We start from the raw sequence: 19,630 nt of genomic DNA on the forward strand, positions 1-19,630 counted from the left end.
TCATGGGTAGGGTTAGGGTCTCTTGGACTGTGTCTCTGGATCTCAGCATTCCTTTAGCTGTCTGTTTTCTCATGGGTAGGGTTAGGGTCTCTTGGACTTTTCCATCCTTGCTCCTGTGCACGTAAGCATGTCTATTATTGCTGTCCTTGTTTAGCTCATGTTTATGTGAAGGATCAATATCCAGGATGGTCTTTGAATATTAAAATCAACATTCGGATAACTTAGATAAGTCGGTGGTCAGAGCGGTAGATCAAAATTAGAAAAACATGGACCTGAATTACTGCTGTGTTGACTACATGTCATGTAATTCCAGGTGACTACTTAACCTCTATGAACCTCTGTCTCCTATAAATAGGAATAAACCAGAAGTAAGAAGTATCTATTAAATATCTCATAAATAATTCCTAGGTATTACCGGAATCCACACTCAACAGTATGATTGTCTTTGTTGGTATTTACTTACTGTCATCCCACTGCATACAAATAATTTTTTCTCATTGGTAACAAAAAATCCTATATAGACCTCACTGCCCATTTTCTGTCTAGCTAACTCCCTCAGTTCTCAAGTCTTACTTAACTAACATGTTTACAGAAACATACTGTCCAAGCTGCCACCTGAATGAGCCTCTTCCTATCCACTCGTTCATCTTCCCAGTAGACTGCTGTTCTTTTCCTATACAGGATCTAGACAGTGTGTATGTGGTCACTTTGTATATTTAACACCAAAGTTCACAGACCAGGGATCTCATGTCCAGCATCTAACAGGGTCAGGAATACAATAAGCAACTTGAAAATATTTGTAGGGGAAAAGAGGGAAGAGAGGAAGATGGAAACAATGAATTTCTAGTCTAATAGCAGCGAAAGTGCGCATTTCAGTGTGATACGAAGACAGAGTCATGTGCTCCTTACAAACTTATCAAGGCTGCTTTTAATAGAAGTCTAGAGATTTTGTGATCTGGATAGTCACCCAAAAGGAGCCTCATCTTAAATTTATCAGCATTTAGGGAAAACATATTCTCTCTCTTTCTCCCTCCCCCTTCTCTCTCTCCCTCCTTCCCTCCTTCTCCCCTCTCTTTCCCCTTTCCTCCCCCCCTCTCTCTGCCTCTCTCTCTCTCTCTCTCTCTCTCTCTCTCTCTCTCTCACATACAGACACACACAGACACACACACAGACACACACACACACACACACACAGACACACACCCATCCCTACAGACACTTTCCACCATATACAGCAGTTCTCAAGCCTCCTAATGCCGTAACCCTTCAATTCGGCTCCTCACGCTGTGGGGACTGCCAAGCATCAATTATTTCCTTGCTCCTTCATAACTGTAATGCAGCTACTTTTATTAATCATAATGAAAATATCTGTGTTTTCTGATGGTCTTAGGCCTGCCCTACAAAAGGCCATTCAACTTCCAGGTTAAGAACCACTAACGATAAACTATAACACGTGCATTGAGGAATGACAGAAGACTAACATTCATGGAATAGCAGTACAGGATACAACAAATGACTTGTCCAAACAATGGCCAGCCATGATCGGAGAGACTGAAGAAAGATGGCTGTGCCTTCCATATAACTAGGCTCTAAGGTGAAATAGTGGAGAGAAATGTTGAGGAAGGCCAGAAAACATCAGGAAATACCAACTTACTTATCCTGGCCATACATCAGAACACATGCTATTTGTGAGAAAATATCATAGAACAAACAAGTTGGAGTCTAGTGTACCTCTGACCTCCTGAGATGCCCTTCCAGCCATAGAGAACTACATGGCCCAAACCTCTATGTCCATACAGGAAAGCAGGAAACACTACAGGCTAGATGCATGCTGCACTGGAACCACTGTCTCCACTCAGAGGAAGGCCCAGATGAGCGGCAATGGCTGCATAGGAGATGTCGATAGAGTTTTAATCTTTCATGTCAAAAACGCATTTACACGGATGAGTGTTCACAGTCTCTTCAACATTCCTCCCTTGATTCCTGGCTAACAGACAACTTCATTACATGATCACTTTTCTGACTTAGAAACATATAATCTAAGAATAGCCTAGATTATAAATCTCTCTTCCATTCTATGACAATAAGGACATTTACGCATAGGGATAAACTGCCATTGACATGAAATCAGAGACTATAATAATTCCTAAATATGTCATTCTTATACATATATACCTATGATACAGTTAGTGCATATCAGTCATTGTAAGAGATTTAATAATCATAACAAATGGAACAACTGTAACAACACAAAGTTACATAAAACATGAATTATTTATTTTTTGAATTTTTCATTTAATATTTTTGGCCATCAAAGTTGACTCCAGGTAAATAGGAACAATCTTGTAAAGCAAACTGACAGCTAAGGCAAGACTGTGGAAGGGTGTGGTGAGCTCCCCCTTCCAGCACAGGCGGCAATTTTCTCTAGCATGTTCCAGGCATCACAAATTACATGACAACTCTAGAACTTACCTTTCTTTATCTCCCTGTATATCGAAGTTCTCCTCAAGGTGTTCTTTGCTTTCTCTCAGGAAGACATCATCTTCTCCACTCTCCCCAAGAGGCACAGGGGACAGTGTGCCTAAGCTCGTGTCAGGCCTTGCTGAAGGAGCTTTGCATGTTTCATCGCAAACCCTCTCAGTTAAACGAGTGGAGTTGCTGCACATACCAGCAGGTGGGCTTGAATGACTTGGGGCTTTGGCAAACTCTTTGCTCACAGGCGAGGCTGTCCTTCCTGGTGATGTCTCAAAGCCTATAGAATGCCAGCTCTCTGCCTCCTCTCCTGTCCACAGTATCTCTACTCCTTGAAACTCTACATGTTTGATCCGGCCTTGGCGCCCCATGGAGCCACCCCGATCACATCCTCTAGGGTGTTCTCTTCCATGGTGAGATGTTGTCTGATCTTTTAAAGCACCAACTCTCTCCCCAGGATTATGGCTCCCTGCTGAGCTCGAGGACACAGGACATGCTGACTTAGGCAGATGGAGAGGCCCTTGCCTCCTGTAATTAGTTATCTGGGACAGTTGTGCTTGAGCTTCTTCCGGTAAGAGTGCAGTCAGATCCTCCTGGATGTGCAAAGAGAATTTTTCCTCCGCTGGTACTTCTACTGAAAGAGGTATATCTGGTGATTTTCCTGAGCCGACAGGGAATGTTCTCCGGGCTCTCTGTGCCTTATGACTGGCAGTACTCAGTTCTTTATCTGAAAAATTAGCATCTTTGTCCAGTACCTTTGTAGCTTGAAATGTTCCTGAAGCAATTCTGGCTTCCGTAGCTTTCAGCGCAGAAATTAAAGAGTCAATGGGTTGTAAACGTTGTTCCTGAGGGTGACACTGAGGGGCATCATTTGGTCCTCCTGTAACACTGTTAAGCATAGAGTCTTGTCCAGCAAGAAGGTGGACTGCCTGCTGCCCAGGCAGGCGGCATGGTGGAGACTTTGCATCAAAGTCGAGAGAGGCTCTGAGGCCTTCCCGCCCTTCTTCCATGGTCCCATATTCTGGAAATTCATTAGTGACAGTCGGTGGGAGTAAAGTGCTTCCTCCATGATCACCTAAGAATGGAACAGAATGGAAACATGTCATCAGGGTCTAGTGTGTACTAATAAGTATCATGCATTCTAGGCTCTCAACAATATTTATTTGTTTACTATTTTCCTTCCACCCAACCCTGTAACATACACTTTTTTTTTACATACACTTCTTATAACCTTCCAGTGGCCCCTTCTATTCATCCTACATAAACATCAACACAAAAGTTTCTACACAAGAAGGAGCAGTCTAATGATTCTCACAATATTTAACCCTATTTCTCATGAATCCAAGAAAGGAGGCTACAGTAACTCAGTCCCTTCCTATGCATAAATATTAAAATTATGGTAAGTATTATTATCCAAATACCACTGGCAAAATAATAAATATTGATACAAATTCTGAGACTGAACCTCAGAAAAGGAAAGATTTATTTAAAGTCAGTAAAAATTTTCCCAGCTTAAAGTATGTTCTTCCCTGACATATTTTTGGGTGAGGGAAACATTTCTAAAATTTCTCTCAAGAGTGACAATGAAGACAAAATAACAATAATTTTAAAAAAAGAAACAGTGCTTGGAAGATTTCTGGACTCCTACTTGAAAATCTTTGTGTAATTATTTTGTATTTTATTTATTTTCTTCATTTATAAACAAAAGTTATTAATTTTTCAAAGTAATTGATGTGTGTCTACAACATTGTGGAATAACTAAATTAACCTAATAAGCATATATACTAATACAATTATAACGCTCATATATGGTATATACTTTTTAATATTATTAACACAATCTACTTTTTCAGTAATTTCAAGTAGTCATTATTAACCACAGTCACTATATTGTAAAACAGATTTCTTGAGTTTACTTCTAACTGAAACTGTGTCCATCGATGGACAGCTTCACCATCCCCACCCCTGTCCCCAGCCTGGTGACCACTGTTCTACTTTGTTTTTGTTCCAGACGTGCAAAATTTTGGAAGTCCACATATAAAGTTACCAACTGCATAAAACTTAATTGCATCATATGAAGAATTCTAGTATATAAAGCAAAGAAAGCAATATTTAATAAGGATACTCGGTTTTTGCTTTTTTTTTTTTTTTTTTTTGGTTTTTTGAGACAGGGTTTCTCTGTGTAGCCCTGGCTGTCCTGGAACTCACTCTGTAGACCAGGCTGGCCTCGAACTCAGAAATCTGCCTGCCTCTGCCTCCCGAGTGCTGGGATTAAAGGCATGCGCCACCACTGCCCGGCAAGGATACTCATAATCAATCAAATTTACCTTTTCCTATTAGAATGAGACCTGAGACTGAGTACATTCTGATAACCAAGACATTTAAATGAAAGTTTTTATGGGCAGTTCAGTAAGGTCAGCCTCAGTATCCAACCCTCTAAAGTTGGTTTTTGTTGCTGTATCCTTATCTATACTGTACTAACTTCTACTTTAAGACAAAGTTTGTTGCTTATGAGCCACTGCAGAGCTATAAGTGTCCTATTTAGCAAAACAGTCAATGAATGTCTGAATACACACACACACACAGACACACACACGCACACAGCATGAAGGACTCAGCTTTAGGCATCAGCAAAATGAGGTTACCTGTAAACATGTGTTATCATATGATACGTTATTCTCCATGTACTAAAATTTGGTCAATAGTAATAGTAGATCTGCACATATATGTTGTTTTGTACTCCACTTAGAACAACTTAAAATATATTTCCAACTTTAAGTTTAAATCAAATATAATATAATATCAGATACATCTTTGAAGAATTTACAAGTTTTCTTGATGGAACTAATAATATATACCTCCCTAACTTTCCAAAGGAAGCAACTTTCCAAACCTTGGCTTTGAAAAAGAAGGTTGTTGCAGCCGGGCGGTGGTGGCGCACGCCTTTAATCCCAGCACTTGGGAGGCAGAGGCAGGCGGATTTCTGAGTTCAAGAGTTTGAGGCTAGCCTGGTCTACAGAGTGAGTTCCAGGACAGCCAGGGCTACACAGAGAAACCCTGTCTCGAAAAACCAAAAACACCAAAAAAAACAAACAAAAAAAAAAAAAAGAAAAGAAAAAGAAAAAAAGAAAAAGAAGGTTGTTAAACAATTGGGATCCCTTTTCCTAAGGAAATAAATTGACATTTGAACATTTTCAATAAAGAGTGCAGACAACTGTCTACCCGTGTTTGTTTATACCCAAAGACAAATACTCCCTGCCCTAATCAAGCAAAGCCTCTGTCTGCAGGGAACAAGGTAAATGCAGAGGTACATGGCTGCTTGCGGTGCTGAGAAGAAATGACGGTTACCTAGTTCTGTTTAGAACATTTATACTACCTATCTCAAGTTCAGAGATCATTGAAGAAAAGAGGCAAGAATGAACTTAAGACCCAAAAGACAGGGAGAGGGCTATGAACTGCAGTCTCCTGGGTACATCATAAACTCACAACAGCTTTGCTGTCTGCAAAAGGCCTACACAAGACTGGGCCTATCAATAGTTAATCATGGATCTGGGAAGGGTCTTCTGGCCCTACCCCTGCTTGGTGAGCTATTGACTATTGATGGATTCAGAGCCAGAGGTAAGCAGTCTTTGGTTATAGACCCAATGAGGAGCCCACAAGACTCCTACAGATTGTTCCAAACCCACAGTCACACAGATGATCCCAGTTAAACTCAATGGATCTCATAAACAATGGCAGTCTTAAATGTGAGGAAGTGACAACATGTACGGAAGAGGAGGGAAGAGTAACGGGTGGGAGACTGACTAGAGGGGAGGGGTTACTAATAATCAGGACACACTTTATACATGCATGAAACTGTCAGAGAACAAGGTCAATAAACATTAGAGCATGATAGTGCAAGCCTTTAATCTCAGAATCCAGGAGGTAGAAGCAGAAGAATCACAGTGACTTCAAAGCCAGTCTGGTCTACATAGCAAGTTCCAGGCAAGCCAGGAAACTCTGTCTTTAAAGTGAGACTGTCTTTAAAAAATAAAAAAATAAAAAAATAAAAAATAAAACAACTTTTAAAGCTCCCTCCTTTGTCCTTAACAAATACCAGGCTCTTTTATCTCTATGGACATAGGTATCTGAACACTGCCTGTAAGTACATTCATACAATAAATAACACTTTATCTATGCTACAACAGTAATTTTACAATGATTCAAGCTGTAATACATGTCAGAATTTTATCACATTATTTATCAAATTATATTTAATTACCCAGAATAACACATTTTCTTTATTCACTCACTATCTAATAAGTATTTTGGCTTTGTTTACCCCTTTAGCTATTATAGGTAACAATTTTTATATAAATTTCTGTGTCAACATATAGTTCTCATGATTAAACATGGAATTTTTTGATAAGCTAGTGAATGTATTTTTAACTGTACTATTTTCTTTCCTGCCACTGTGTCAAGGGTTCCACTAGTGTCTGTGTTTGATCATAGATAACCTCCATACAAGGAATAAACTGCATTTCACCATGCTTCTGATTGCCCCGTAAACTAATGATACTGAATAAATTGCCAGGTGTTGCCATTTCTATGTCTTATTTAAAAACTGTCTATTCAGATCTTTTACCCATTTTACAATTATGTCACTTATTATTTAATTACAAAAAAGCTTAAAAACATCTTATGAGTTGCTTTTCTAATTGATTGACAGCATCTTTAAATTGCACGAGGTTATAATTTTAAGGTGCAACCTATCTGTTTTTCTTTGGTTGCTTTTTGTTGTTGAAGTATGTGATAAATCACTATCTTATACAAAGTTAAATAGACATACTCTTTTTATTTTAATAGCTTTTATACGGTTAGCCGTTTTAAGTTAATCTCTGTTGATGGCATGAATTAGAGTCCATTCTATTGCATGTGGACATCTAGCTATCTCACTACTATTTGCCGAGAAGACTATTCTCCCTGCTCATTCAATTGCCTTGCTACTTTTGTAGATACCCTCTGACTAACACTGTCAGGTTTTATTGTAACTCTCAAGTCGCCCATATTGAGCTGCACTGTTAGGACAGAATCCCTCTCTTGATGATCACTGTTACTCTGCAGTAGGCAAAGTGTGAAACCAAGAAATGCTCCCAACTTTGTTACTCCTTTTCCAGTTTGTTTTGGCCACTCTGGGTCCCTTGTATTTCCTACATAAATTTTAGAATTAACTTACCAGACAGCTGAGATTGTTAACAAGAACAGAGATTAATCTATACTGTACTGCACTCTTAGCTGTGTTTCTATTACTTGGGCTGTCCTTCCATTATTTCATCTCTGTTAATTTCTTTCAGTAGTGTTTCATAGTTTTGTGAATGACTCTAATTACCATATTAAGTTTATTTTATTCTTCTTGGCAATATTGAGTAGATACATGGAAGTACAGTGGGCTACTATTTACTACTGTTAGACTCAACTACCAATGAGCTTGTGTTTTATTCTCATAGTATTTTATACATTTCTTGAGGTTTTCTCATAAAATACCTTGTTATCTGCAAATAGAGAGGTTTGCATCTTTTGTGTCCCAACCTGTCTTTCCCATGTAGCCTCTCTCGGTTGCCATTTCAAGTTTAGGTCATTGCTTCTAAACTGAAGCATGGGTATCAGATGTATTACATTGAAAGGTTTTAATTCTGGCGTATACAGGAAATAAATTTAACCTCATGGACATTCTGAACTTTATATACTGTCCTTTGACTTTGTTCAATGTCTTTTTTAACATGAGATACTTCTCATCTGAAATGATTCTTCCAGATCTAACTCCAATTCACTACCTTTAATTAAATCTTCTTCTAATAGCAGTTCTTGGATGAAGTAAAGCACTATCCCTCACTGAAAATGCCAATAGAGCTGGGCAGTGGTGGTGCACACCTTTAATCCCAGCACTTGGGAGGCAGAGGCAGGCGGATTTCTGAGTTCGAGAGTTCGAGGCTAGCCTGGTCTACAGAGTGGGTTCCAGAACAGCCAGGGCTACACAGAGAAACCAAAAAAACAAAAAAAAAACAAAAAAACAAAAACAAAAAAAAAGAAAAAAAAAAAGAAAAGAAAATGCCAATAGAACTTTAGCTGATCATAGGAGCATTAACATCGTTTTTTATTTTTTATTTTTATTTTTATTTTTTTTTGAGACAGGGTTTCTCTGTATAGCCCTGGCTGTCCTGAAACTCACTCTGTAGACCAGGCTGTCCTCAAACTCAGAAATCCGCCTGCCTCTGCCTCTCAAGTGCTGGGATTAAAGGCGTGCGCCACCACCGCCCGGCCGAGGTCACTGTTTTCAATAGCAGTAAAGTTAACAAAAATAACAAAAACAAACAAATATAATTCTAACTGTAGAAGTTTCTACCCCACACACAGAGGACATGTCACAGAACTCAGCAGGTCTTCCCATGCAAAAGGACCCTTTTGTTGTTACAGGCAAGAGCTGCTTCTTTTTGCTATTTACATTTCTGTAAATTCCCTTTAACAACAAACAAAACTTTACAAAATATTAATCCTGACCTTTTACTTGGAGTTTTGTATTTATCCCATTAAAGTAATTTCTGTAGAAATCATTATACTAGTGTGACTATTTCTTGAAAAGAAAGAAAATGAAAACATTTTTATTTTACTGGGAGGTTTGTTTGTTTTGTTTTCTGGTCTCTTTCAAAACATTGCCACTGTTTCTGGCCTTCATCACTCACTTAGCAAGCCTTTCTATCAATAAGCTGTTACATAACCAACATAGGAAATTCACAATGGCATTGTCAGACTGATGTGTGTGCCTGACACAGCAAAATGACACCTGGGTGGCAAGTGAAGGATGCCCAAGGGGAGAAAGTAGGGGCATAACAGACTCAGGATAGCCAGAGGCTTGGGCAAAAACAGAGGTAAGGGCCTGAGGCAGATCACTGGCCCTCATCTAGCCTCTGTGGGCTGTCACCCCTGACTTAAAATGCCCCCAGACGTCCATCACTACCACCACCATCAGTCCAACACTAATAAAGACTCTAATAACATTTCTTTCTGCAGGAAGGCTTATTGGATTCGGCCCAAATCGACAAGAAGATTTGCTAAGTATTAAGAAGAGGAACTCTAGGCTGGGCGGTGGTGGTGCACACTTTTAATCCCAGCACTTGGGAGGCAGAGGCAGGCAGATTTCTGAGGTCGAGGACAGCCTGGTCTACAGAATGAGTTTCAGGACAGCCAGGGCTATACAAAGAAACCCTGTCTCGAAAAACCGAAAAAAAAAAAAAAAAAAAAAAAAAAAGAAGAGGAACTCTAGCACTTATCTGAATATAAGCCACATACTTGTGGAAATGGAATAATAGGTACACAGCATAACTGTACTTCTTTTTCCCTTTTAAAATAATGTAAATATAGGCTAAAATACAGGTGGGCATGAATGGAAGGAGAGTTTTCACACTCACTGAAGAAATGTACATAGGAGGGAATTTTATTTCATTAAAAGTTGTCTTTTTCTTTCTGAAATCTTATCTGCTATCTTGTACATTTGGCAAAACTTCCGATAAATTATGCTTTCTGGTATTTGGTAAAGCTACTTTTCTCTCGAAAAACCAAAAAAAAAAAAAAAAAAGCTACTTTTCTGTGATCTATAAACCCACTGGCTTTTTTTGATTTGATTTAATACACTGAGAAAGAAGTAGGATAATTTTGAATGTTACAAGATCAATTTTAGCACTGCTTTGCGCTGTGTATTAAGTAGCCATCTGTTTCTGCAACATGGGGACAGGGCTGTAACAAAATGATGGAACAGAAACATAATGTGTTTCAATCCAGAGGAAATGAGCCTGGTTCCCAAGGCTAGCTGCAGAGAGACTATGCCTTCCTAAGAATGATCTTTGAGAACCACTATATGAAATACACTCTTCCACTCTGTCTAGCAAACACAAGAGGAAGTGGTTCTAGGAAGAATGATCCACAGACCATTTGGCACATTTACCAAACACTTGGTCACTGAAACTTGAATAAAGAGAAACAGCTTTCTTTAGTGATTCTAAGAAGCAGGGCTTAGGATTCCCCAGGTAACATGACAGTTGTGTCCAGCCGAGGTCCTATGGGAGGACAATTATGACTTCTACACACCTGTTTCCTGGAACCTGGGTCCAGTAGTTTTTAGGAGGACCTAACTTGTTTATCTTCGTTACAATTAGATACAAACTTCAAATAGAGGACACTTGGTCTGTTCTTTGCCATTGCATCCCTTACAACACTACAGCCTAGCAAATGGATGCTGTGTAAATGAAATAAAGAATGCCATACAATCAACATATGTCAACTAGGAGAACTTCAAGGCAGTAACAAAACAAAAATGCCTCCTTAACACCAGGGGGACAGGACATGGAAGTACCACCCAAGTTCTGGCTCCTGATAACCAAAGTCCAGCTTGAACAGAATGATGGACATGCAGCTGGCAATCAATACCTTCTGGACATGCTACCTACAAACAGTTTATCGTGTGGTAAGTTCAATAGAGACAACTTTACTTGCCCTTCTAGAATGTAGCATGATTCGAGCCAGACATTTCCATTTCCCAACTGACCACTCTGAAAACAGCCATATAAGCATTTCATCTCTTATATCAACATCATAAAATTGCAAAGTTAGGGACTGAGGAGATGATGGCTCAGTTGGTTAAGAGAACTTATTGCTCTTCCAGAGGACATGGGTTCGATTCCCTGCACCCACATGGTGGCCTACAAGCTTCTGTAACTCCAATTCCAGGGCATCTAACTCCTCTGGCCTGCAGAGGCAGTAGACATGTACATGATACACAGATATACATGCAGGCAAAATACTCATCCACATTAAATAAAAATAAATAAATCTAAAAATATAGTAATTCTTCGGTCAGTATTCCATAATTATCATTAACAGCTCTCAAACAACTCTATATAGAGAGATCCCTTCAATCATTGCGGAATGTTGTATTTGAAAGTGCTGTCCTAGAGCTTCGTGCTTAGTATGACCTTGAGACAGCAACATAGACATCACACAGAAGGATGCCACAAAAGCACTGCCCAGACCATCCAAGGCAGAAGCTTGACAGTTTCAAACAAGAAACTTAAATGAGGGGCTGTGGAGATGGTCAGGTAAGCAAAAATGCTTACAGCTCAGGCATAAGTCCTGAGCCCCTGACACTCATATCAGCCAGGCATGGGGTAGAGGGATAGCTCATTGATATGAGCACTTGCTGCTCTTGCAGAGGACCTGGGTTCCATTCCCAGAACCAACATGGCAGCTCACAACTGTCTGTAGCTCCCATTCCAGGGAACCCAAATGCCCTCTCTGGCCTCTGCAGGCACCACATGACTGTGGTATTTGTTGGTATCAGGACTGGCTCTGAGCCCAGTGACATCACATCTAGGTGACCCCACATCTGTTGCCAAGGCAACCGCCACACATTCCCAGAATCCACTGGGCTCAATTCCCACCTTTACATGCGAGAGACTACTTCACTATCCATATAAATAAGCAGAGCCCCCTTGACCTCTCTCTTTCTCTTCCCCCTCTTCTTGCTGTCATCTTTGCCCTTATCTCCTGAATAAACCTCAGGTGGAACCATTTGGCCTGGTGTGGTCTGTCATGAGCCATGCCCTAAGAACAACAGTATACATATATACATGTAGGCAAAACATTCACACACAAAAAATAAATATTAAAACAAGAAATCCAGGCTTGGCTACATGTGCCTATTATCCCCATCAGGGTGGGTGAGTGAACATATGCATATTATTTTTAATTGTTTTACATGTGTTTGTTTGGGAGGATGCATGTCATGACTTGCTTTTTAGGGTTCATGGGACAACACCCTGTGTAAAGTGAATCTCTCCTGCTACCATATAAATGGATTCTGAAGACAAAACTAAGGTCCTTAGGCATGGCAGCATGTTCACTTAACACTGAGCCTCCTCACTGTCCAAACTGGAAGACTCTGAGAACTCAACATTCAGCCAGGCTAGCTGAAAATGACAAGCTTTCAATTCAAAGACCCTCCTTCAAGACATGATAAGGCAGAAAGAAACCAAAGCTCTTGCATGAATTTGCCATGCATACACACATATATTCTGAAGTGTATATACTGTATACACATACACACAAAAAATAAATAAATAAAAGTAAATCAATCAAGCAGGCCAGAGACTCATATTTACAGTGAAAATATAAGGAGCATTGCTCCAGAAACTACACCACCATCTAGACATCATTCTGACAATATTTAATACGTGACTACGATTTTATTCTTTAAAAAATTACAAGTACCTACCTCCTAATTGAAAGTTGCAATTGTTCAATCAATAGAATAGACAATAACTAACAGTTTCCGGGGGTCAAAACTTCTCTGCTCCTAGCTTCATCATTCTGATGTAGATTTGCCCTCATACCAAGGAATCCATCCGGAATCCTTTCCAAAGAAAAATAGACTAAGGGGCTTTGTTGGAACACTAGACTTCCTGAGTTTAGAGTTCACCTTAAGTGTTGCTCAGACAGCTAATGACTATACTTGCCAAAAATTGCAAATGTGATCTTGACCCTTCCCCCAAAATGTGAATATTACCATCTAGCTGTCCTTAAATAAACTGTATGGGAGTTTAAGGGATAAAAGTTGAGAAAAACTAAGGTTTTTCAATATACAAAAAACAGTAATTTCCCCATAATTTCCCATTCATTTTCTTGGTTACATTACTTGTTAATAAAAGAAATTCATGGGCAAATTCAGTGAGCTTGCATTGAGAATTTATAACTGTTTTCTGAGACTAATACGCATCAGCACACTCTCAATCCTTTATAAACCACCATAAACCTTTTCCCCTCCTTCTCATGTGTGTGGTTTCAAACTGCAGTAATGTGTAAGAAAAACTACACCTTCCTGAATTATTTCAGCAGTGGAAGTTTCTCAGAAACCACCAAAAGGCAACTCCCTCCGACTTGTGCAGGAGCAAGGATGAAAGCGAAGTGCAATTCTGACCATTCAGCCTGAAATCTTACTGTGACACAGATGCCTCATTTACAAATCCCAAAAGCAAGCCTTGCAGAATTAAAGACCTCAACTACATTTTGTCTGTAAGTAACTATAATTTTGAACTATGAAAAACAGTGACCAATAACCTTGCCAGAAACAGATCACAGCTTACATTCTCAAAGCAATGGAAAGGGGTTCATTATAACAAAGCAGGTTATAACCTAATCCACTTACCAAGCAGTAGAAAAAGTATTTGGTATGATAAAAATATCAGAAAATGAGTGTGAGTAATGCAGACCTGCTATGTGAGTAACACACTGCATTAAACTTTGAGATGCACTCTCCATCCTGATGAAAGTCACATTCTGGAGAAGATGACAATACATACTGGATGACACTCACTACTTTCTGGATCCTGATAGCTCTCTAAATGCATGCATATTTAAGGTTTCATGTGCTTCAAAGGCCGGAAGAGTCCTGCCAAGCATTATACAAGCTTTTAGCATGTGCATACAAATAGAGAAGGTTCCATTAATCGGACATTCTTCCCCTGGTGATTAACAGTTACAGCTGTGCTTACCACAGACTAAATCCCACATGCTAATGATTCAGAACCCAATTTTTCTCGTCCAGCCCTACTCCAACCAGAGTGATAGTACTTTTAACCATGTCTGTCAATGTCAGCAGAAGCTTTAAAAACTACAGAGCTCACAAACATCGGTCAGAAGGTCAGGGATAAGAAGCAAGCCATTAATTGTAAAGCAAAGTCTCTGCCACAGCACAGGAAAGAAAGTTTGCAGCAGGAGCTCACCTGAGATCAACTACTTTCTCTTAAGTTTTGTTTATGTCCACCCTGCTTCCTTTAGCTTTGCCTCTTCCCTCTCCTCTATTTTATCCATTCTGTCTGCTTTGTACACTCCCTCCTGTTTACACATCTGCATTTCTAATATCCAGTTTTATAGTTCCTCTACACTGACTCTAGCTTTTATTGTTTTTTTTTTTTGAAGAGAATAATGATTCACACTGAACTCTTAGCAGCTCCATAATATCACTTGAGCAGGCTGTCTTTCACTAAAGTTAATACACATGTGGTAATATTAGAATAAATTTTTCGTGTGCATTTTTGTGAAGTCACTTAACAGTGAAGAAATTTAAAGTGATGTTCAAAATACTATCTGGCTCTTTTAAAACTGACTATGAGTGTCGACTGCGAAGCAGCTAGAGTTATTAGCAGTGATAGCCAACTACAGCTGAGGGCAAGGCAGCCGTGAGGATGGAGAAGCAGCCTCACTGGGCTGGGACTAAGCCTCAATGGATCCACACTGGCCCTCTCAGTGGCTTGCATATGCAGTAGAAACGCTAGGGTTTAAAGTCGGGTTTCATCCTGCAGACTGGCAGGAACGACTCCAAGCACATCTACCATTGAAAGTTCAACAGAACTCTAGAGAGAGAAATAAATCTTAAAATACTATAAAATGTTTTTGACAGATAGGAAAGGCACATTGAGAAATAATAAAACAGTTGCTATAAACTTCCTGGAAAGGCTAGATCGACTTAAGGGTCAACTCCAAAGAGAATATTCCAGCCACTTCTGAAGTCATCCCCACGCCCAACCCCCAGGCTACTTAGATCCCTGGCTGTGTTTGAGACTTGCAGATGAAAAGAGGCTTGGGCTCTTTAAGAGAAACTCCTCCCCTATCCCATCCAACACCACAGCTCCCTAAACTAAGGAATAGCCTATTCCTTCTTTCTGCCTATATAATGCATCACAGAAAGGGAGCTTGTTTCTATAGGATGATAGAATGCCCTGTTCCTAGGAAAACTGCCTGGGGACAGAGGGATGGAATGAAGTAAAATTATAGGTAAGCAAGATACTCTACTCTCCATTTAATTTTTTTTTTGAAAAATTAGAAAAATTCAGCATCAGATACTAAAATAAATATTAAAAGCTAAAGCCTAGTGAGGTACTGGGCAAAGGCATTTGGAGCCCCCATTGCATCTTTCTGTTTTCTGGGGAATTAAAGAGTGCTTGGCAGGGATGCCCCAGGATGAAGGCAGTCTGCTCTTCTCTATAGCAGGATTCCGCAGAACTTGGGCTAGTCCCCAGAAGTCTCCTACTGGGATGGCCGAAAGACAACACAAGCAGTCAATAATACAGACGGAAAATGTCACAGCAGCATTTCACAAGAGATAAAGAAATAAAATATAGTTGCCTGCATAGACCTACAAATAGAGGTTACTCACAGAGATTACTGTAGCTCCAGCAGTTACCCATTGATCATAGAAAATGCCCAGCTCATCAGTTTAATGCTTGAGAAAAGTTAAGGAGAAAAGAAGCAAGCTAATGCAAAATGTGCTGTTCTAGTCAACTGGAAGCAAATTAGTTTCAAATTTCCTGGAGGCCCCTCTTGCCCTGCACTGCACACGGTGATGTAAATGGAAGCACTTTGAGCACTTGGAACCAGAGCTGAGCCGAGCCAGGAACTGCCGCCTCAGCCCCTCACAAAGGCAGAGCAGCCTGCTCTCCTGCTGTGCTCAGCCTCAGGTGCTCTCTACCTTGGTAGCTTACCGAAGGCAGCCACTGTAGGGCTTTTCTATAATTGTCAAAACTACTTCCAAGGAGATAACTGAGATGCCGGGAGTTAGCTTTAATGTAACCATTCCCCCAGTGCAGCAGCAGGAAGCCGGTGGAGGCTCCGAGAGGACCGTACCATCCTGGGTGACATCAGAGGTGGGGCTGTCATCCTAGTATTATGCAGCATTTTCTCTGATGCTGGAATGACACACATGCATCGAGATGGGCTGGTTCCCTTTAAAAGCATTTAATTCTCACGCTGTTCCGACGGAAGAGGCAAATGCAAAAACACTGCCCAAAACCTGCTTCCGTGACATCAATCCAGAGCTGACAGTCCTTATCTCACTTGTAAGAGCTGCTGCCACATAGTCATTTTACTAATGATTACACTACTGTTCCTGTGATAAGTTAATATTTAATGGGTAACTGATAGTAATTGAAAGTCTCATGAAAAGATTCAAAGATGCTGAGATCCAGTTTTAAAAGCAATGGAATAGACTTTCACATCACTAACAGTACTTTGGGTGCATGCAATACTTTTCAAGCAATCTCAGCAAAAGCACTCATTTTATAGATAATAACATGAAATTAATAACATAACACTAGTGAATAACATAACACTGACTCTTGAACTTGGTATAAATATTAAAAATAATCTAATCTTGGGCTGAGGAATACACATGTGTGCTAGAGTGCAAACCTAGCCCTCGGTTTGATCCCCAGCACTGGACAAGATAAAAAGTAAGACACTCATCTTCAGTATTATTAATATTCCAATCAGCATAAGAAACACAGGCACTTCAAAAAAAATTTCTACTTCATACACTCAGTGTGCAGAAGTCAACCAGGTGCCAGAAAATGCATTCGCTTTAATTCAGAATGTCCATTTTTTAATAAACAATATTATTAGAAAATGTGTAGTAGTATGCTAGACACTGCACACTCAGCAGTTTCATTTTGTGAATCCATCTATTCCCCATAAGCCTCTGGAATAGCTGCTATTAACCCATTTTATAGATGAGACTACTAAAATACAAAAAAGGTGTGAGTCCTGTCAGATCGGATGAGTAAAACTGGCACCACTGAAAGGAACTCAAACACAGACACTATGGCTCTGAAGTTCACCCTCTGTACCACCAAGCTACACTTCCCAAAAGTCTGCATGCCGAAGAAAGAATTATGAAAGAAATTTTCAGGGTTTGAAAAATACAGCAAACCAAGTAGGCCTGTCTCACAGGAAGACGAATTCATACACGGGGACACGGTGGGGGGTGGTGGTGGAGGGGGGACAGGGTGACAAAGATCATATGGTGTATCTAGGGACAGCAGGTGGGGGACACAAAGATCACATGGTGTATCTAGGAACAGCAGAAATGAAGCTGAGACGTTCAGCTTAACAGCTGACAGCTTGTCTGACTTGGGGGAAAGGCTTAAGACCCAGAAGCTTTAGTTCCTTAACCTCTAAGCTATGATGTTGAGCTTCTTGATTAGCATAATGCTGTGTGAGGCTGCAGGTGGTCTCCGTGCCACCTAGACTTCATTACTTTCCAATTGTGTCACTTCAAGAAAGTTATTTAAACTTTCTAGTTCTCAGCATCTTCACTCAAAACCATACAAATAACAATAGGGTCACTCTAAGGATTAAATAAAGTATACACACAAATAAACCACTCAGATGATAAAAGTGATTATTGTAACTCTGATTACCAATAATGACCATTGCTTGGTGTAGGGGCAGATTCTCAAGTACCCCAGGATGGCCATAAACTGATCCTCCTGCCTCAGTCTCCTGAGTGCTGAGTTTATAGGTGTATACCCCCGTAACTAGCTTATTTTGAACTAAGCTGCCTGGTTCTACTGTTTCCAAAACTCTCACTAAGAAAAGCTGCTAGGATTGGGGACAGAGGGATGATTGGCAAGGCAGAAAAGAAATTTCTGTTGGCTTCCTCCACATATTAACCAATCCACAAATCACCAGCTTCCAATAAGATGCAATCTAAAATTGGTGGCAGCCTTCCAAGATTCCTTACAAACAGAAAGCATAGGAGACACCCTTGGCTCTCTACTTTCTAAGCACGGGCTATAGAAGAGGGGCCAGAATTGAAACAGTCATCCTGAGTGGTAAGCATCCCAACAGCTGGAGAGTCAAATTAAAAAGAACCCCATACCCACCAAAAAAACCTCACAACCCTACTAGCTTCTGTAATAAAGAGAAGAAAGTCTTAATTAAGTCCTTTCATTTCAGTTTTCTAAAAGACGCAACTTATACAACCTTAGCTGACAAGCAATTTAAAGGCTTAAGTTAGTGCGTAGTTTCAGTGACTGGTTACATACCAGTACTTTCCTCCTGTTAAAATCTCTCAGGAGCCATCTTTTCTGAAGCAAGTCTAACTGTAACTATAAAACCGATGAAAATGTAGCTCTGAGAACTTTTAGGTCCTTTTTGTAGGATTCCTGTTACATTTGACTTTATGCACTCTTACAGTCAACATAATATAGCTCATCTGCTGTTAGCTTGTTTTCTCTCCTGGCTCTATTACCAGTGTCTACCTGTCCTCCACCTCAGAAGTCTGGTCCAGCAGGTTTACAGGTACTTCTGAATTTACTAATGATTGACAGCTTTCTGTTATCCTGTGACATAACCTCTTTAGATCCAGTCCTCCCACTCGATAGAAGAGTGAGGTAGACTGAAGCTTAGGAAAGGTCTGATCTGGACACCTAAAGTCATCAGTGTAAAAGCATAACTGTGGCTGGTGGGATCAATGTAGAGACTTACTGTAATGTCATTTCACGGTTAAAATAAACAGTTTCATGGAATATCTGTCAGTCTTCATCTTAAACCAACTTTATGAGAAAAGTACCTCACTCTGTCCCAGCTACCGTTTTAACTATACTGAGAAACGAACTGTAAAATTTTATTTCAAGCCTGGTGTAGTTCCAGAACTCAGCAGACTAGGAGAACATGATTAGTTTGAGGACAGTATAGGCAACATCGTGAGTTCGGGAGAAGCTTCATCTATGTAACAAGACTTTGTCTCCAAGAAAAAAAAAAAAATTCAGTGAATACAAAGGACTGTGAAAAGGAGACACAATGGCTTACCCAAATCATATCATCAAAGTAATGGGGTAAAGGCACCCTGAGATAATTATAACAGAATGAGGATATAAATATAACTGTAATTATATAATTATATAAATAAGTAAAACAAAACCAGAAGCAGTTTTGTACAGCCCAGACAATTACACCATATGGATCTCTGAGGCGGCACCTAGAAGGGGCCTGAGTCTAGTGTGATACAGGGAGAGGAAAGGCCTGTATTTCGAATGAAGGGTTAAGGTGTGCTACGTACTCACACCATCCTGAGCACCGTGTCTCATGTTCCACACATGGTTACGTCGTTTCCCATAATAAATGCTGTTAAATGTGTACAGCATCTCACCACCCTCACAAGCTTAACTCTGTCCCATGAGGAGGAAGTTTTGACTTGGAAGAAAGATTTTTACTTTTCTAAGGTCTGAAATGGTGCTGAACAAGGAGGGTAGCTTACTCTCTAAATCTGTTCCTAGAATACTTTTCTTTTTCT

The 19,630-nt window shown here is 40.0% G+C and overlaps 1 protein-coding gene across 3 annotated transcripts in view; it reads right to left on the reverse strand.

Moving 5' to 3' along the window:
• Positions 1-19,630, reverse strand: part of Psd3 (pleckstrin and Sec7 domain containing 3) — a 435,293-nt gene that overhangs the window by 268,203 nt on the left and 147,460 nt on the right. For all 3 annotated transcript variants that reach the window (XM_028789051.1, XM_028789050.1, XM_028789052.1), the window contains exon 3: positions 2,473-3,547. In XM_028789051.1, the coding sequence (XP_028644884.1) occupies positions 2,473-3,547 (1,075 nt within the window). The remainder of the gene's footprint in view (positions 1-2,472; positions 3,548-19,630) is intronic.

The sequence above is a fragment of the Grammomys surdaster genome, unplaced genomic scaffold (genome assembly GCF_004785775.1).
Source record: "Grammomys surdaster isolate TR1022 unplaced genomic scaffold, NIH_TR_1.0 125780, whole genome shotgun sequence".
Classification (NCBI taxonomy): Eukaryota; Metazoa; Chordata; class Mammalia; order Rodentia; family Muridae; genus Grammomys; species Grammomys surdaster.